Source organism: Colletotrichum paranaense, assembly GCF_030867605.1.
Source record: "Colletotrichum paranaense strain IMI 384185 chromosome Unknown Scaffold_5.1, whole genome shotgun sequence".
NCBI classification, from domain to species: domain Eukaryota; kingdom Fungi; phylum Ascomycota; class Sordariomycetes; order Glomerellales; family Glomerellaceae; genus Colletotrichum; species Colletotrichum paranaense.
The window spans coordinates 1,652,710-1,671,707 of record NW_026848963.1 but is presented as its reverse complement, the minus strand read 5'-3'; the positions used below and the strand labels follow the sequence as shown (position 1 = coordinate 1,671,707).

General features: G+C 54.0%; 8 protein-coding genes across 8 annotated transcripts; 4 read left to right on the top strand and 4 right to left on the bottom strand.

Moving 5' to 3' along the window:
- Window positions 1–81: 81 nt before the first annotated feature.
- Window positions 82–2,010, top strand: CPAR01_06925 (FAD binding domain-containing protein; the record flags this gene model as incomplete). The annotated part of the gene is made up of 1 exon (XM_060491196.1): window positions 82–2,010. The coding sequence occupies one exon, from the start codon at window positions 82–84 to the stop codon at window positions 2,008–2,010; it is 1,929 nt and encodes a 642-aa protein (XP_060350070.1).
- A 126-nt stretch (window positions 2,011–2,136) lies between these two features.
- Window positions 2,137–3,555, bottom strand: CPAR01_06924 (uncharacterized protein; the record flags this gene model as incomplete). The annotated part of the gene is made up of 4 exons (XM_060491195.1): window positions 2,137–2,591; window positions 2,651–2,718; window positions 2,778–3,240; window positions 3,315–3,555. The coding sequence occupies 4 exons, from the start codon at window positions 3,553–3,555 to the stop codon at window positions 2,137–2,139; spliced, it is 1,227 nt and encodes a 408-aa protein (XP_060350069.1).
- Window positions 3,556–4,142: 587 nt separating this feature from the next.
- CPAR01_06923 (uncharacterized protein) lies at window positions 4,143–5,749 on the bottom strand (the record flags this gene model as incomplete). The annotated part of the gene is made up of 2 exons (XM_060491194.1): window positions 4,143–4,537; window positions 5,449–5,749. 2 exons carry the CDS (start codon window positions 5,747–5,749, stop codon window positions 4,143–4,145), a joined length of 696 nt encoding a protein of 231 aa, XP_060350068.1.
- Window positions 5,750–7,492: 1,743 nt separating this feature from the next.
- On the top strand, window positions 7,493–11,163 carry CPAR01_06922 (fungal specific transcription factor domain-containing protein; the record flags this gene model as incomplete). The annotated part of the gene is made up of 6 exons (XM_060491193.1): window positions 7,493–8,196; window positions 8,252–8,689; window positions 8,744–9,586; window positions 9,861–10,039; window positions 10,093–10,940; window positions 11,002–11,163. The coding sequence occupies 6 exons, from the start codon at window positions 7,493–7,495 to the stop codon at window positions 11,161–11,163; spliced, it is 3,174 nt and encodes a 1,057-aa protein (XP_060350067.1).
- Window positions 11,164–11,703: 540 nt separating this feature from the next.
- CPAR01_06921 (uncharacterized protein) lies at window positions 11,704–12,730 on the bottom strand (the record flags this gene model as incomplete). Its single annotated transcript, XM_060491192.1, has 2 exons — window positions 11,704–12,615; window positions 12,725–12,730. The coding sequence occupies 2 exons, from the start codon at window positions 12,728–12,730 to the stop codon at window positions 11,704–11,706; spliced, it is 918 nt and encodes a 305-aa protein (XP_060350066.1).
- Window positions 12,731–14,065: 1,335 nt separating this feature from the next.
- CPAR01_06920 (uncharacterized protein) lies at window positions 14,066–14,248 on the top strand (the record flags this gene model as incomplete). The annotated part of the gene is made up of 1 exon (XM_060491191.1): window positions 14,066–14,248. One exon carries the CDS (start codon window positions 14,066–14,068, stop codon window positions 14,246–14,248), a length of 183 nt encoding a protein of 60 aa, XP_060350065.1.
- An 872-nt stretch (window positions 14,249–15,120) lies between these two features.
- On the bottom strand, window positions 15,121–15,426 carry CPAR01_06919 (uncharacterized protein; the record flags this gene model as incomplete). Its single annotated transcript, XM_060491190.1, has 1 exon — window positions 15,121–15,426. The coding sequence occupies one exon, from the start codon at window positions 15,424–15,426 to the stop codon at window positions 15,121–15,123; it is 306 nt and encodes a 101-aa protein (XP_060350064.1).
- A 556-nt stretch (window positions 15,427–15,982) lies between these two features.
- On the top strand, window positions 15,983–17,080 carry CPAR01_06918 (SMP-30/Gluconolaconase/LRE-like region; the record flags this gene model as incomplete). Its single annotated transcript, XM_060491189.1, has 1 exon — window positions 15,983–17,080. The coding sequence occupies one exon, from the start codon at window positions 15,983–15,985 to the stop codon at window positions 17,078–17,080; it is 1,098 nt and encodes a 365-aa protein (XP_060350063.1).
- Window positions 17,081–18,998: the final 1,918 nt, after the last annotated feature.

Genomic DNA, 18,998 nt, shown 5'->3' with positions numbered 1-18,998 from the left:
CCGTATTCATTCACTCCTTCATAAAGCTGACAGACAGCCCGTCTTCCCTCCTCTGCAAACACTCAAACTCACAAAAGGGCCATGGCGCCTCAACTGCAAAACGTGCGCGACATCTTCCCCCTCCCCCAAACACCAGCCCAAACCCTCGCCACCCTCGCCGGCCTAGGCGCTTCGGCCTGGCTCCTCAAGCTCATCGTCCGCCACATCCTCCTCCGCAGCCCCGCGAAACCCTCCCACGGCTCTCCTTCCACATCGGGCCCGACTTTCGCCGCAATGAGCGCAGACAAGAAGAAGGAACTCCTCGAGCGGCCCGCCATCATCGTCGGCGGCGGTCTAGCGGGCCTCGTCGCGGCGTTCGAGCTCTCGGAGCGCGGCGTGCCGACCATCATCATCGACCAGGAAAACGAGGCGAATCTCGGCGGCCAGGCCTTCTGGTCGCTCGGCGGCATCTTCTGTGTGGACTCGACGGAGCAGCGAAGGATGGGCATCAAGGATTCGAGGGAGCTCGCTATGCGGGACTGGTTCGGCTCCGCGCAGTTTGACCGCGAGAAGGAGGATACCTGGCCGAGGAGGTGGGCCGAGGCCTTTGTCAACTTCGCCTCGGACGAGATGGAGCAGTACGTCAAGGCCAGGGGCATGGGCTTCCTCTTCAACGTCGGCTGGGCTGAGAGAGGCGCAGGTATGGCCGAGGGACACGGCAACTCGGTGCCGCGGTTCCACGTTACCTGGGGCACGGGGCCGGAGGTCGTGAGGGTGTTTGAGGAGCCAGTGAGGCGCGCGGCCAAGAACGGTGTCGTGCAGTTCCGGTTCCGACACCGCGTTGACGAGATCATCACCGATGAGACGGGTCGCGCCATCGGTGTTCGTGGAAAGGTCCTCGCCCCCGATGACTCTGCGCGCGGCGTCAAGTCCAACCGTGACATCACAGGTGATTTCGAGATATTCGGGTCCGCGGTGGCAGTAACATCCGGCGGTATCGGAGGAAACGTTGAAGCCGTGAAAGCAGCGTGGCCCATCGACCGCCTCGGGCCCAAAGTCCCCGAGAACTTTGTCGTCGGCGTCCCAGCCCACGTCGACGGCCGCATGATTGGTATCGCGGAGACAGTCGGCGCCAACGTCATCAACCGCGACCGCATGTGGCACTACACCGAAGGCCTGCAAAATTGGAACCCAATCTGGCCCAGCCACGGCATCCGCGTCCTCCCGGCCCCGAGCTCGTTGTGGCTCGACGCGACGGGCAAGCGTCTACCGCCCTTTCTCTTCCCCGGCACCGACACCCTCGGCACGCTGAAGCACATCTGCGCCACGGGGTACGACTACACCTGGTTCATCCTCGACCAGAGCATCATCGCGCGCGAGTTTGCGCTCTCTGGCTCGGAGCAGAACCCGGACGTCACAGGCAAGAGCATGTGGCAGCTCCTCACGCGCGTGTTCGGCAAGAAAGGCACCGTCCCCGTGCAGAATTTCCAAAAGTACGGCAAGGACTTTGTCGTCAAAGATAACCTCGCCGACCTGGTGCAGGGCATGAACGAGCTGCAGCGCGAGCGCGGCGGGCCGGTGCTGAGCCTGGAGGACATCAAGGAGACGATTGAGATCCGCGACGGGCAGTTTGATAATGCCTACTCCAAGGATGCTCAGGCCATGCTCATCAATAATGGACGGACGTACTGGGCTGATAAGAGGAGTCGCATCGCGCCGCCGCATAAGCTGCTGGATCCCAAGCATGGTCCGCTGATCGCCGTGCGGATGAATTTGTTGACGCGCAAGACGCTGGGCGGTATTGAGACAAATCTAGAGAGTAACGTCATGAAGGCGGATGGGGAGAAGTTCCCTGGTCTGTATGCGGCCGGTGAGGCAGCAGGCTTCGGCGGCGGTGGTGTTCACGGATACAACAGCTTAGAGGGCACGTTCTTGGGAGGCTGCATCTTTTCCGGAAGGGCAGCGGGACGCGGGATGGCGGATGAGCTCTTGGGGCCAGCGGAGGCGAAGGGACCAAAGTCGTACTTGTGATTGTCAAAGTATGAAGTGTAGCAAATGTCTGTAATGAATGAAAAGGGCGCGATGGACGTCTTGGGTTGTCAACATTCAAACTTGAGTGGATATCATTACTATCAAACATTTGGTATGGCAAAACTTTCATGAGTCTGGGCCCTTCAGGAAGGCCGACGTTCGCACTCTCTCCATCTTGACTTCCGTCGTCACTCGGATCTGGCCCTGCCTGGTCCATTCTCCGCCGACCAAATCATCCGACTTTCGCACCTCGACAGTCATGCCTGATGCTGGCGATCGTATCCCTCCGGCGTATCCATGCTCCTCGTCCCCGCCCATATCACTTTCCGTGTCTACCGTCTGCTTCTTCGATCGTGCGGTGAGCTCCACCTCGTCATCGCCGCGTCGCGGTTGTGTGTGGTTCTTTGAGTTGGTCACTTTGGACATGGAGTTGCTGGCTTGTGATATCGTCTTGCGGACCATGGACTTGAGCCATGGCGGTGTGTAGTGTGAGATCATTGGTCGCAGGTGGGGGAGGCATGCGGCGATGATGTAGGTTCCTGTTTCGATGATACTCCAGCCGACGAGACCGACGGATGCCCCTAGTCGGAGTGTTAGTCAACTTGCGCATCTTCAAGAGTCACTACCAGGTATCACTTACATGTACGGTCCGAAAAGGCAGAGTTGCTAAAGAATATGATGGCCCTGATGATACTGGCAACAATGCCGCTGCGAAATCGTCAGTCTCGGGGACACCTCCGCTCCCGCCCAACGCGGAATGAACTTACAAACTGCCGATCATGAAGATGCCGATGAGTGCAACGCGCTTGTGCGTCGGCAGCTTCAGGTCCCAAATAGTCTTGAGCGGTAAAGTCATGATGAAAAAGTCCAGCACGAAGCCCGGAATGCTCTGTGCATGGAAGAAGGCCTGAACGTCGACACACTTTCCGCCTGGAATCGTCCGGTCCCACCAGAATTCAATGGGCTGGCACTGGAAGCAAGCAGTGATGATGAAGGAGAAGCTCGTCGCGGCCAGAGTCACCAGCAGCACGTAGGCCGTGGTTCGCATAGCCCCCTTCCAGTTGAAGACGCGCAGGTAGAGGCAGACGATGCCCATCTTGGGCAGCGCGACTGAGGTGAAGTAGATGATCTCAAACGCGAGGATGCACTTCGCCCACCCGGTCAGGAGGGCTGGGTGAAACTCCTCGACAAATTCAACGTGTCGTCCAACACCGCCGACCTTAACCATGACTGACGAATACAGAGTTAGTCGAGAGTTCGGACCTCGAAAACCACGCCATTTCCACGCTGGGCAGAAAACCTACCGATGCCGACGGCGCACATCCCCAAGTCCACCACATAGGCCGCCGCCAGGAAATAGTCGTCCAAGCCATACCCGCCAGCAGTAAACCGTTTTGCAAATAGTCGCAGGCCGAGGAAAAAGGTCGTGAGGACGGCAAAGGCGATGGATATGCCTATTAGCGTGCCGCCAGAATCTTCCGCGAGATATTCGGCCGTTACGTTGTGTGTAGTTTCGCCTTCGGCGGCCAAGACGAGGCCGGACATTGTGAGTCGTCGAGGGCAAGCTGAGCCGATCCACGGCCAAGAAACGACAGGATCATGAATCCCTTCTCTCCCTCGCTGTGAGAAAGAAACGAACCCAGAGGTCAAAAAAGAATATTAATATCGCAAAACCCGCCGCAGCCCTATCTTGGCGGTTTGCGGGACCCCTCTTTCTTTAATAACTCCCGACTTGGCACGTCCCCAGGTGCCCCATTGTGTGATGGCGAAAGGGGGGAGGGTCCGAAGGGAGGCAGAAAAGAAGAATCTGATAATGGCCGGGGGGTTCAACATTAAGATCTCCAGCGGCATGATCAGGTCATGGCCAAGATTCAAAGGCCATCTGCCGTGAGTGGTCGGCGACAAGCACAACAGGGTTATATTTGCGCCTCCTTTTTGGCCATTTACCCAACTTTTGTGGTAATGGTTTCCACCATGCCGCATCCTAAACGTGCGGAGAACGTATTCTCGGGGCTCATACTTGCCGGTGCGTCCCATTGTCGGACGCTAAAGCTGGCTAAAGTTGGCCTGGTTGATTAGCACGAGGGGGACCTGGACCAGTGAGACGTTGAGATGGTGGTAAGACAGCCCCTTCAAGCGTCCTTCAAGCCGCCCACCCAACGGCGTTGAACAGCCACACGAAGGACACGAAGGACACGAAGGGGGCCTCTTAGTTCAGCTCGTATGAAACGTCGCGTTCTAGAATGATCGTGGAAAGAGAGTTTGAGATGGACATGGGGTAGCCTTGTCGTCATGCTGCGGCCCTCGAGGCGATCGGGCACTGGCTTCCCTTCCCATTCGTCGCAGCAGGGTACGACTCGCGACAATTGTAATCTTGAGCTTCTCCACCATCCTGGAAGCCGTCCTGTCCTAGGCCCGAATCGGACCTGTGCCGCAGCCTGCTGGCCACATCTTCCTGGTGTTGCCTTGGATGCTTCGACAAATGCTTCCTTGGAATCCCTTTGCTCTCCACCGAGGATGACGGGGGCTGGGAAGGTGAGTTTCTGATTCACGTCGATGAGACGTTGGAGTATGACGGAGGGGGCACAGCATCAAGAAGCCAATTTCTGCCTTTCATTGGTCTAGACCCCGCGTGGTTGATAGAACTTTGAAGGTTACCGCAGCCATCTGATCATCTCGTTGAAGAGAAACTAATCATATCCTGGCAAGCCTGGAAATAGACAAACACACCAATCCTTGGGTGTTTCCTCTCCCACCTTGTTGCCCTTATTCTTCAACATATTCTGCCCGAGCGCGGAAGTTTCTTTGCATCCTCCCTCGTTCTCGCTGGGAGACGGCAAAATATGGTAACTCCCGGTTGCGTTCGTTGGTGAACGGCAAAAGGCGACAGCACAGATGACTCGTCTCACTCTCGCCCGCGCGTGAAAGCTCTCGTCAGCCTGGCTTTCAGCGCGGTGCCGCAGCAGCGAACAACTGACCCATGCGCTCGTCTGGAGTCATGGGGTCCCTTGGTGGACACGAAGCCGATTTTGCAGGATTCATGCTCGACCTGTGGTTGCGAAAAGGCAGGGAAAAGCTGAGGGAAAAGAGCTTCTGCATGCGGACTATTGTTCAGGGCCCACGGCGATCCGTCGGCTTATGGATACGTTGAGTGGATATTGACTCCATCGCGGCCGATCCCCGATCTTGCTTCGCCTCGGTCCTATTTCCTCTTTATGCTGGCTGCGACCCGGCTGGAGATGGAAATCTTTACTGTGTAAGCTGCCGACGCGTCAACCCTCGAGGTATTTCAAATGCGCCATGTGTCGCTACTGCCTGCAGGTAAGATATCCAGGAGATGAACACCTTATTTGATGCCGCTATCATGTTCGTCCCTTGACTGCTAGTCTTTTGGCATGTGCGCATAAAGACGGCTCATGGTGCTGACTGCTCACTCACCTGCTGAAGAAGCTGCATCGCACATCTTTCTGCCCCAGTCGATTTGCTCCTTGACGATCGTGATCGGCAGCGGGATTCTGGAGACGACTCCGTTCCTCCAGCGTCCAAAGCCGGAGAGACTGCTCAATTGGGCCCAACTTCGATTTCGTGCGTCGAGATCAGAACCCAGTGTATTGGTAAAGGCTGCAACCTGTACAAAGTATGCTGTGATTTCAGCGCTAGCTGCTGAGCCTCGGTGGTAAAGATCACAAATGTAACCGTATAGTCCTGGTGGGCGTTTCAGATCCTCATGGAGATGCATCCCTAATTCTCTCAAAAATCCGACCAGGTCTTCCCGCACCACGATTTCGACGGCCTGGTCACTCGTATTCCTGCAGCCAAAGGATCATTGGCACGAGTAGTATCGAGCAAAAGTCCCCCAAGGGAAATTTTTCCATCGGCTCGTGAGTCGTGACTGGTAGAATGGCACGACTGCGTCCAGACTCGAGAAGTAGTCAGCCAATTACGGAATATTCAGTTCGATGCCCGTGCTGTAGGCTGGGATTCGTTCCACGATTAGAAGGGCGTGCCACTGGGAGTAGAATACTCCACGACATTTGCAACCGAAAGACAAGTTTTCAGTCAACAGTCTTCGTCCGTTCTCTGTCTCACTCGAGCTTTCAGACGTTGATTCCCTGCGTATCGTAGAAAGGTGGACTGGCGATATGCGGCGCCACAAACGCATCCCAGCCTGGCATCACGGCAACTACCCTTTGCGACCGTGGTGATACTGCACACCTAATGCTCGGGATGCGACACAATGCAGGCTCGACTTCAAGCCGTTGATTCTAAACTTGCTCTCGGTGATGCATCAATACTGCATAAGGAGTCGTGGCCCGGCGTTGCTGCAGTTCAAATGATGCCTCGATGCCTGGCGGCCCGCTGGTGCAGGTTGAAGAGAAGAGAGATGACAGGAGGGGTTACCATGCCGGCGAGGAGATGGTCCATCTGGGTATCATGTCCAGGGATGGCCTTGATAGATTCGGAGTGACCGTGTCCAGTTTGTCAAGACATCTGACTGGATGCTCGCCCAAAATCAACCAGGTAGGAGAGGCCATCCACATCTTCAGTTTTGCAACTGCGGCAACCACCAAGACATGGTGCTCTTGGACCACGTATGCGACGAGGCTCTTCGCGTTGATTCGACGAATAAGGCAACTTTGGACTCTTTTTGAACATCGGTCAGGGGGAATTCCCGGAGGTGGTATCCAGCATCGAAGAGAACGCCTCTAGCCCTCGCTTCTGTAGACATCGAGTCCCTGCTTCGGTACGGAGTAGTGCACGCTGCATCCTGCCTAAGCGTTGCGGTTACATCGTGGACAGCATACTTCGAGGCCGCGCTGGTACCATTTCACAGGTCGCAGTCTAGTCGCATTTCGTGATGAATGAGAGAATGCTGGGGCATCGAGATCGAGATATTTCTCAGTGCGCGGGGAGGCATGACAGCACGCCGGTCTGTTAAATTGGTCCATTACAGCTTGGCTCTCCTCCTTCTCAGCGCCTTGGTAGGTGGCAAAGCTGCTGATTGGGATATAGTGTCGCTTCTCGGCCCATCATTGATGCGAGCTTCCAAAGTGTCTTGTCTAAATTTGGACGACTTGTCTGCTCGAGGCAATCGGCGAAGCGGAATCACTTGTTGCATGTGTATGCGGAAGAACATGGTGAGCGATGAGGTTGGCTGTTGGAGTGGTAGATGAGAAGTTGATGCCTCAATTACACACAGGAAAGAGTAGTTAGTGGCCTGAAGGCAGGAGAAAGTCACTGTCCCGATTTGACGAGGTGCGTTATCGATATGGGATTATGTCATCTTGATTATGGGCCTTATCGATTAGATAATCCTAGACGTCTCCTCGGGAAACCTCCAAGTTCACCGCGGGAAACGGCCATTTACACCACAAACCCCTCGAGATAAGGATGAATAACATCAATAGCCACGACCAATTCGGCAGACTATGCAACGAGTTTGTCTCGATATTACCAGAGAGACACCTCGAACATCAGAACTATGGCGTCCGAGGCTGACAGCGGCTCCTTGCCCTCGGAGCGCCCCTACCGCTCCCACCTTCGCCCGGCGTGCCTGGCCTGCCGGAAGCGCAAGTCCCGGTGTAATGTCGACAAAAATGGAGGAACATGCTTGACTTGCCGAGCTCACGGAACACAATGCGAGTTCCCACCGGCTCCTGGTGGAGCTTCGCCGCGGCCGAAGTCTGCTTGGAGAAACGCCCAAGCCCGTACATCAAAGGACCTGGGCCACCGCCCGTCCCCGCCACCTCAGCCCCCGGCTCCGACGTTCTCCTCGGAGCCTCAGTACAATGACCAGACGAACCAGCTTACGTTGGCCGAGGCAGACCGGCGTGTGTCAAAGTCCTCAGATGGCCATCCTCCCATATTCTCACCCCAGAACAAGCGGTACCCAGAGCCCATTGGCGATGGCGGCGAGGATGAGGCACATATTGTAGGGCCAGCAGACATTGAAGATACTCAAGTCTTGTCCACGTACTTGTCTACTGATTCGTCTGGTTTGAACCGGGGTAGGATATCGGTGACGAGCCCACGGCAAGAGCACGGAGGTGGCTCAAGGAAACCCGTTGTCTTTACCACGGTGAGAAAGCAGCCTATCGGCCTTCCTGACGACCGCAACCCAGCCTTCTTGAAGTGCCAGATGATTGAGAAACTTCTTGAGCCAATGCTACCCGATGTTGTCCAGCTGTAAGTCGCAGTCAGCTGCTACTGATGCGTGTCGCGACCTGACTTGCGTTCCTAGCTTCTTTGAAAAGCCCAACCGTTGTTTCCCCTTGTTGGATAGACAGTCCTTTGAGAAACGGTTCGCCGAGGACAGGAGGCACATATCGCCGGCCTTATTGGCCTCGCTCTATGCGCATACAATGACCTACTGGGCGCAGTCCCCTGAACTCGTCACTCAACATCGGCCCGATACTAGGTTCATTTGGAACCAGGCCAACGATGCCCTTTACTCGGAAATGCACCTTTCCCCAGGCATCTCGACTTTGCTAGCCATCCTTCTCAATATCGCCGGCCGGCCATTGACTTCGATTATTGGCAACGGCCTTCAGCTTGGCTCCGCTATCTCTCTAGCTCACTCACTCGGCTTAAACAGAGACTCTTCCGATTGGGATATTCCAGAAGCCGAGAAGCTCCTGCGAACAAAGATCTGGTGGGCCATCTTTGTGTATGATAAGTGGTATGTGCAAGCACAACGCAAAGGTGCAATTCGCTTGGGCTAACGATTACCCAGGTCGAGTCTGGCGTACGGCACGCCGCCGCAGCTCAGGAGCGGCCAGCACGATGTCGCTCTTCCTACGGTAGAGCAGCTATGCGGCTCGGCACCGAATCCTGTCGACCACGAGGCAACGTCTGTATACTTGGCATTCGTCGCTCTGTCCCGTTTCCTCGACAGATATTTGGAGCGCATATATGACCTAGAAAAGACCTCAACTACCGGTCCTTGGGACCTGGAGGTCTTGCTCACGCAGTGGGAAGACTCACTGGATAGCAATATAAGGCGGAGGATCATCCGCGGGGGCGAGAGTCTCGACATACCAGGTTCAGCGAACCTACGTCTGGCGTATCTCTACATCAGGCTATTGCTTCGGAAGTGGGAACTCGACGCCGAGAAGGCAGCCAACGCCGACCACACATCTTCGATCCCCATGCGTTGCTATCTTGAAGTACGACGGGCGGCCGAGGAGATTGTGCTTCTGGTTCAAGAACTTAAAGATCCCCAGCTTGGCGACTACTGGCTCCCGCTTCTCACCTTTGCATTCACGTCCACCACCAAGTTCCTCCTCCGCTGCGCTTTAGAAACAGAGAACACCGTCAGCGGACTGGCGCAAAGTATGTCGCTGAAGCTGGCACGCGATCTCATCAATGCGCTGCAAATTCATCGCCAAAAAGCCTGGGACGTGGGAGACTTGTGCATTGCGCAGTATTCCGAGGTCATTGAGAAGCTAGCTACGTCCACATCGAGCGCAGAATTCTCCGAGCAGCCAGTCGATATGCCCGAGCTTCAAGAGTTCGTGTCGACAAGCGTGCCTGACATTGATGAGCTCTTCCCTAGTCTGTGGGATATGTTTGGCCAGTAATAGATGATGGGGTGATCTTCGATGGCAGTCTGCTGCGTCGCCAGACCCCATATTGGCAATGCCGACTTCCGGACGGAAATAATGCGGACGGACTAATCCGACGGACTACTCCGTCCACAACTTCACATCATCAATACCTAACACTGGCAAGAGCCCCAATCCCATTGTACATCAACTTCAGCATATCAACTACCGCGCTGAGAGAGGCGACCCAGTACTTTGAATGATGAACGCGGTTGGCAGGCCCTTGAGAGTTAAATTCCCATACAGGATCGCGACTCATCTACCCCGCACCCTCAACGTCAACTCTCGTAGGCTGTTTGCCATCACCTCACCCCGGAACTCATCGATAGACTCACATAAGATGGAGTCGAAAAGAGTCGCTGTGCTCTACCAAGCCATAGATCCTCCTATCATCAATGGGGTGCGCAAGCCGATGAAGCCTGGTGGTCAGTCTTATCTCGTAAACATGCTTGCCCCAACTTCAACTAACAGATCTTAGGATACCGCGACTCAGGAGCCGATATCGCCTTCAACCTCCAAGGCAGCAAGTCTTTAATTGCGGTTACTCCAGTTTCGACGCCCTCGCCAGATAAAGATACCGAGTGGTGCTTTCCGGATACCGAAGAGGGGATTCTAGACGCCATCAAGAAGGGAGCAACTCATCTCTGGGCCAACACAATCTTATTCGCATCTCACCCACTCCAAACTTCCACGTCCCTCGGGAATGTCCAGGATACAATCAAAGCGGTCGGGCATGGGCCTCTTGTTGTTGAAAAGTACGATGACAAGGAATATGTGAATGATTTGCTTCGCCGCATCGGTGGCTTTACGATGCCTCGCTCCTGGACAATCAACTCCGACCCAGCAGTAGCAACAAAGATTGAGCAGCTCCAATTGCCGTTCCCGATCGTCGCAAAACCCATTCGCGGACGGGGAAGTCACGGCGTTCGAGTCTGCCAAAATCTCGAGGATCTCATTGCCCACACCAAAGTCCTCTTCCAAGAGTCGCCGAGCATCATGCTGGAGGAATACCTCTCTGGCGAAGAAGCCACCATAACCGTGATGCCACCGAATGGGCAGAAAAAAGACTACTGGTCCTTGCCCGTCGTCACACGCTTCAATCATCAAGACGGGATCGCTCCCTACAACGGCGTGGTAGCGGTCACTGCCAACTCGAGAGTGATAACGGCAAAGGAGGAGGAGGACCCTGCGTATGGACGGATCGCGAGGGAGTGTGAGGCAGCAGCGAGGGCACTGGGCGTCGCAGCCCCCATTCGTATCGATGTGCGGCGATTTTCTGAGAGGTCTGGATCCGACTTTGCTCTATTCGACGTAAACATGAAGCCGGTAAGCTTGTCTTTGCGATTATGTATGTCATCCGAAAGACTTTAACAAGCCATCAATGCAGAACATGACCGGCCCTGGACGGCCTGGGCGGGATGACCAGGCGAGTCTGACGCTTTTGGCAGCTGAGGCACTGGGGTGGGACTATCCAGAGCTGTTGAGGCAGGTGTTAAACACATCCTCGACCTTAAAGACACTGAGGGGATTGAAGCCAAGAGAAAATTAAGAAAATGACAAGGTCTCCTGTAACGGGACACCTAGCGGGTCAAGTAGCTATTCTGTAGGCATCAAATAAAAAATGAGAAAGAGAGACCACCAAAGGTATCATCGTGACTTCTTTCAAGGACTTCACCACGGGGCCTCAAAAGCGTTAGGATGGGGGAGATGAACACAGAAAGCCGTCACAGGTGACAGAACGTCACAAAGTCACAAAGAGAAGGGACAGGATGATTGTTTTCAATGCCAGTGTATTCTTTGTCACACCTGATACGCAGCCTTTGCTGCTGATATCAACGAGCAGCCTGTAGCTGCCAACGATGAATGAGAACCTGATACTGGTCGAAGTTTAATCACAATGGAGAATGAATGACCCATTGACCTGAACCCTCCTTGATGCCTGTTCCCAAACCCAGTCCGTCTTGAATCCCAAGTGTTCCCATGAATGGAAACGAATCCCCCACAAGTATGCCCAAAATCCACCGATCCAGGTTCTTTCCCAAACTTTTCAATATGTTGAGATCACATGTATGTAAAGGTGACATGACACCTAAGCCGAGGCTGTAACAATGACAGTCTGAGTCTCAGTGATGACGGGCTCGACAGTGGTGGCACGAGTAACAATCGGGGCGCCGATGATGCTATACTCAGTGGACGAGGTGGCAAGAGGAGTCGAGGTAGAAGCAGCGGCGACCATCTCGGGATCCTCGCTGAAAGTAGTAAGGAAGAAGCTGGGCTCCGAAGTGGTAGGAGGAGCGAAGGGAGTGTAGTCGGGAGCGATCGAGGGCATCGCAGGGTCCTCGCTGAAAGTAGTGAGGAAGAAGGAGGGGGTAGTGGGGGTAGGACCAGAGAAGGGAGTGTAGATGAAGGTGGCAGTGCCAGGGGGACGAGGGTAATTATCCACACCAGCGGTGCAGATGTAGGGCTTGGAGCCATCAGTTCTAGTCGCGGTGACGCACCAGCTGGAGATGCGCTCGTGGATCTCCATGGTGGTAGACTGCTCGACAGGAGCAGCGGTGGCAATCTCGATGGAGAGAGCGGAGGTAATGTGAGGAGCGGTGACAATGGGAGCATTGACCTGCTCGAGAGTGGTCTTGGTTCCAATGCCCATGTTGAGAGTCGTCTTCATGGGAGCACACATCTCCATGATGCCAGTGAGGCCAAGAGCGGGCTCGCTGATCGGGAAAGTGGTGCACTTGTTGACCTCAGTAGCCATGGGCTGCTTGTAGTCGGCCATGGTGGTGGTCTGGTGAACGACCAAGGCCTCGGAGCTGATGCTCATGATGGGCTTGGAAGCGTTGAAGCCAAGATCCTTGCGAATGTTGTGCTTGAAGCCAGCGATGCCAGCCTGAGCGGGAATCTGAGCGCCAAGGCCGTTGACAGCAGCCTGGTTGTCCAGAACGGGCATACCGTTGACGGCAGCACCGATGATGGCGCCAGCGGCGGTGATGGCAACGTAGGACTGGAAGCGGAATATTTGTGAGTTTTCAGAACGCCAATATTTCTTTTGGGGGAGGAGGGGGGGGGGGGTACGAGGCACGGGAAGAAGCGGAAATAGATCACAAACGAACCTTCATGGTGACTGAGATGAGTGAAGAATTGGAATTCTTGGTTGGTGATGATTTGTTGGTTGGAAGTGATGGATTGCTTTGTTGTTTGCTTGTGAATGTGAGTGTGAAAGTTGTTTGTGAAGAAGAAAGTGTGTGGTTTGTGTGAGAAAAAGAGAAGAAAGTGGGAGTGTGAGGATGAGCGAGAAAGGACTGAGTGGAAGAGGTGGGCGGTCGAAAGGCAGTGGGTGGGCAGGGCAAGAGATTTTCCGTGGGTAGGGCTAGCTTTTGTGATCCTTTCTATTCAGGCAAGAAGAAGAAAGAAAGAATGAGGCAGGAGCGATCTGAAGTATGTGAGTCGGTGGTGAGATGGAATACGCATCGAGGGATCGAGAAGGTGAGGTTATTCAGGGGCACACGTGACTGGGTGGAATATTGGGGGTGAGGCTGGCAACCACCTCTGAATGGCCTCACAAAGCACGCTAGCCTTGCCATCATCTTAGTCACTAATTAATGAGAACCTCTGGTTGGTCTATTATTCGATATATCATATGTGTCCTCAAACAAGGCCAGGTGAGTAAAGTATCACCACCGCCCATCGCCCTTCACCTGCCTCAAATTGATCTCTTGCTTATCTGGCATTGGTGGATCTTTTCTGATGCGTCTGGGGATCTCTCAGGATGTTTACTCATTTTTATCAAGAGTAAAGCGCTGTAGCTTTGCTCTTGCCTGGCTGACAAGCGCCCAGGTCGGACTGCCTAAACAAGGCTGCCTCAATAGGTCAACCATGGGGCGAGGAGAGGGCCAAGGGAACATCACAGAGGAATTACGTAGTTAATAAAATCCAAAAGCTCGAATAACTAGTTCTTGAGACTTGTGTTTCCTTCTCTAATTCATGGTATACGTATAGACATGTCCAGTTGTAGTTGCGGGTTGGTCGTACTTGAGTCTCATGCCATAAGGCAAAGTAAGGTAGTTACTGAGCAACACGAGCTAAGGTACCATCATCAACACCACAGACATGGCTTACATCTGACGGAAGTACCTCAACTCCAACCAGGTGCTCTTTGACCTTGATTGAGGCGTAGACATAAGACAATCCGTATGCCCCAAAATTATTTCGAATGGGAAGGAGCATCGTTGGCGAGATGCAGATTACTCTTGCCCGTGCCACGTCTAATGTTCATGCATTGGCAGTCTCCGGGGATAGTCAGGTTGCCAAATAAGCGCTTTGTTTTCCTCAACTACCTTCCGAGGTGGATCCAGCCAACATTATCTTACTTCGTGACCGTAATGAAATGCCAGACTCCCACGTGCCTGCTGTTGTTTGTAAATGATACCTTGGGCTGGCTTAGCCAATAGCTAATGAAGCTGGCTTCACGTGGCGACGTTACAATGCCTCAAACCCGGGAAACCGGCTCAGGTGTTCTGACAGAGCTGATCCAATTGTCAAGGGACATTCCTGCCGGAGATCATCTTGGCGTGCATCAAGCCATCGCCGAGACGGGTAGACCCAAGACAACCGATTGCCGGCTGAATCTTGACTAGGAGAGCCGCGCCTCACGATGAGAAAATTCTATTATCTTTTGTACTCAGGCCAAGGATTCGCTAACGTGCCTGTTTCAGGACAGCTTTGGACCTTTTGACGTTCGTTTCTTGCTACAGCTTGTATCGTGAACAAGCTCTCTTATGTTTATCATGTGGTCCAGCCCTCGGCCGAACAGAGATTTCTGTCCTCGGCCGTCAAGTGCTCATGCAAATCGTCGCTGAGACTCGGAGATCGAGTCAACAACTCGGCTGGGCAAAATTGGCACGCCAAGCCAAGCACAGGCCGGCGAAACGGTCCACCATCGTCAGCAGAGTCATGTAACGGTCTCCCTCCGGCACTCTTCTCTCGGCCCTTTTTCGTCCCAAAAAAGACCTCATACACTCGGGAAATCTCACCAAACAAGCTCAAATTTCGAACGACCCAACTGTCTACGGACAGTAGACGACCGCTTTGTCGGGCCCGCACACGCCCAATCTCTCGCTGCCTTGCATCCCATGTGTATGACCGTCAACATCCGTAGTTGCGATGGCGTTGTCCAGCCTACGTCTCTCGTGTGTCAAGTTGAACAGAGTTTTGCTCTAGCAAGGGGGACTTGGGATGAACGAAACAAGATATTTTGCAGCCAAGACTATGCGCCTCAGCGCCAGCAATCAACACATACTCGTCTCGTCCACTTCGAGAGAGACCACCATGCAGCCCAATACCGTACAATGCCGTACGCGCGAGGGGTGGCTGTCAATAAGCTTGTTTGTGGGGTTTAGAGTTACATGATCTCCGCAATCATTCAAAGATCGGCCCTACCAGCCCCTAAAGGCGATCGCCGTTCCTGTCTTAGTCTTATTGGGCGTTCTCTGGCGTCTCCGCACCGTCATCAACTCCTGACTCTCGTAGGCTCTATTCTAGGAGCACCGGAGTTAAAGAACACCAAAAGGGTTCTCGAAGAAAAAAAGTAGTACACCCCAGAGCCCTGGTTGAAGGTCTCCAGACTCCAGAGCCAAGAGGCAGAAGGGAAAACTCCCGGTAATTGTCCGCAGCGCATATACAGTCGTACCGCTGCATCGTGAACTAGAGCAACGACTCGCGGAGATCCACCGAGACCACGACGTCCGAAGCCGGACTTCATCCCGTTGGTGTTTTGGGCTTGCAAGCCAGGGATAGTCGCCAGGGATGCGCCCATCTCTGCGGGGGAATGGTCCCATAGTGCCAAGCCAAAGAGCAGACATTTTTGGCTTCATCAAATTTCACTACCCTCTCACATTTCTCTACTGCCCAGTCCCCACGACTCGTTCGGCTCTACCATGATCTCCGCTGCCCGCATGGTCCGCAGTCCGTACCAAAGACCAGCTTACCATCCACCCGGTGTCAGCCCAACTACCGGCCGACGCTAGTTAACACCAGTAACGGTTCCGTGGCCAGCTCTGACAAGATACCATGGCCCCTAACTAACGTGTGATTCAAAACGTCATAGCTTCATGGTCCCTGTTCCAGTAGAGTGGGATATTATGAACTAATAGACGCCAAGCCCAATGGCTTGTCGCGGACGAACCGATGCAAGATGGGTACGGATACAGAATAGCAGCACCATAAAGAAGCTTCCCGTCCCGCTACCGCCGCCGAGGGTTCCTCTACCATTGTGGCCTCCCTTACTCCTTTGATGATACAAATATAAGCGGCAGCAACTCCTCGTACCTTCTCTCAGCCAAGTTGCAGTCCTCTGGTCTCAAGCCGCAAGCATGTCTCTCATCAACGTAGACCTCCACGCCCTGGCGACAGGAGGCGCCGGCTATCTCGCCTCCATCAACGCCGGCGCTACACTGCCCACCCCGGCAATCTCCCTCCTGGCATATCAGCCCGCCTTCGCAGACGTCCTCGGCCCCAACGCCACGGCGCGTAAGATCGTAGAAGTAGACTGGCAGGCATTCCACGAGGGTGGCATCTACAACAAGAAGGACAACTCCCTGTACATCTCCTCCAACTACAACCCTGCAGACAACATTAACATCACCGTCCTCAACCTCAACGACTTCTCCATCAGAAGTACCCAGTTCGACGGCCTCACCGAGGCCAACGGCGGAAGCTCATACTACCCGCCCGGCGCGGACCAGTCCGCCACGCCGCCGATGCAGGTCTGGTGCGACCAGGGCGACCTTACGAGAAAATCCCAGCTCCTCGCCGTCGACCCCAACACCAACAAGTCAGAGCCTCTCATCGTCGGCTTCAACGGCCGCAACTTCACCTCGCTCAATGATGTCCGCCAGCACCCGGTAACAGGAGACCTTTGGTTCACCGACCCCCAGTACGGCTTCTTCCAGAAGTTCAGGCCCGAATCCGTCCTCCCCACGCACGTCTACCGCTTTGAGCCCTCCACGGGTACAGTCCAAGTCGTAGCGGACGGCTTCCAGCAGCCCAACGGCGTCGAGTTCTCACCGGACGGAAAGACGCTGTACGTCTCCGACACGGGCGCCATCACCACCGCCCCTAACCTGTCCGGTCCTGCCACCATCTACGCCTTTGACATTATCGACAACAAGAAGCTCGCCAACAAGCGCGTGTTCGCGTACGCGGATAACGGCTTTCCCGACGGTGTCCACGCTGATACCGACGGTAATGTCTGGGGCGGCTGCGGCGATGGTATCCACGTCTGGAACCCTAAGGGTGTCTTGCTTGGAAAGATTCACTTGGGCGAGACGTCGAACAACTTTGCGTTTGCTCCGGGCAAGGTCTTTGTTTTCTCCAACCAGCGGTTGTGGGTGGTTGAGAACCTGAAGGCGCTTGGTAGAGAGGTTTGCAAGGATTTCGGAGCGGATTCGGATCCCAGATGCGCCAAATAGAGCGTCGGGTACCTATAGAGCTGTGTTTTAAAAGTTTTGATACCACATTCCCAATTTTAACTTTCACTTGATCTCAGAGCAGATATTCTCATTTCACAAGTGATGAACACATGACATGAACCTGACTACATGTACTCTGAGCTACTGTTGGAATGGCATAGTGAAGCGAGATAGACATCAAGACAACACCTTCTGACATTCACTGTCTCAGCACGATTCTTAAGAGCTCAATTCTTTGTTTGGAACGAGAACACTGTTTTCAAAGTGTATTGTCTTGAATCTGCCCTTCCAATATGCTATGCCACAGGCCCGAGGCTGTGGTGTCCAGTAGCTAACCACCCTGCATCAATCCACGCAACGTTCCCCATACCATTCCATCCGTACCACAAGTCCAGTTCCAGAATTCTAAGCCTCGTTGAGAGTTCATGAAGTTCCCCAATAAAGGAGGATTGTTGGTATCTCTATCACAGGGTAGGGAATTCGAACCGTCCGGTTCTGTGAGTGACGGAGGGCCAATTGCTGTCTATTGATTGATTCTGCGTAACAATGTGAAGGAAGATTCCAACTGTAAGTTGAAGGGGCCATCGTCGTCTAGTTGAAGGTGAAATCGACCTCTGCACTGCCCTAGACTCGCAGTCGAATTGGACTTCCAACCCAACAAATCCTTGAATCCTGGGAAGGGGCGGTGAAGTGAGCACAGAGATGTGTGTGAATAAGCATGAGTCCAGAAGCTCCAAGCCCGATTGACTGTTCGATATGGTTTCCGATCCCCGAGATTACGATCTCGCTCTTGTTGTGGCCCTGCAGCAAAATCCTTCCTGTCATGTGTGTCTGTCGTCAAAACCACACCCGATGGATGTGCGCGGGAACTGGATTGCGATTTGCGTGGTATTTCTGGTTACCGAGGGGTGCAAAACCGAGTCCAGAAGCTTCAAAACCCATTGGCTGTCCGTCGCCAAAAACGAGACTCAATGTCGGGAGACAGCGTCGGAGTGAAATCTCCTTGGTCATCTTGACCATCAGGGGATCAATGATTGCTTCTGGGGGATGGAGGAATGGGAGCGGAATGGATCAAGCTTCCGAGGCAAGAAGGTGGAAGGCAAAAGGGGGATGTGTAAGTAATTAACCTTCTTACCTCGGAAGCTCCGTTACCTCCACCAAAGCCTAGGGAGAGCCACCGCCAGGATCATGAAATTAAGCCCACGGGCCCCGAGTGTAAGACAAGGCCGTGACGCTCGGCGCGTTAACTGGGGCAACAAATGCCTCTCGAGTAAGAGGCTCGAGAGGTTGGGAGGCGGAAAGGAAAAATGCTCTTAGGCCAGGCCTGGCCTAGAGTTGGAAACAGGCTGATGGTCCCAGCCGTGGTTCGCGGGGCCAACCTCTTTGAGTAGAGCTTTCCGGACAGTAGAATAAAGGATCCCAAGCGAAAGGAATTCTCAAGACCAACAGCCCGCATACGAAGCTGCGGTTGATGCGGGTGCCGTGCCTTTGATTACTGACAACAAGACAAGGCGAAGCAATTAATTTTCAATTGGTCTTTCGAACATGTCTTTGTAATCAGGGCGTTTGAACAATAACGCCAGTCGGAGAGGCAGAGGCCGGGAGACATCCAAGGGAATGCCTTTGAAGGCAATTGCGTTTGAGGCTGGGCTGAGCGACGCAAACTTGCGCTTGGAAAATGTAAGTGATTGTTCGAGCAGATTTCCGATGTTCGAATGGTGCCTGTATGATCCCCAGTCCCTATTTCTTCGAGCCGGGACGTTGAGTCTTCGAACTATTTCCTACTCCAAGGGGAGAAATGGACTTGTGAAGGCATTTTCTCTCCTTGGAGCAGAAACCGAAATGTCATCGTAGACATTGCGACGAGCTCTAGTCGTTAAGACCGTGCAAGAGCGTCTCCCCCGCGATATGAATAGAA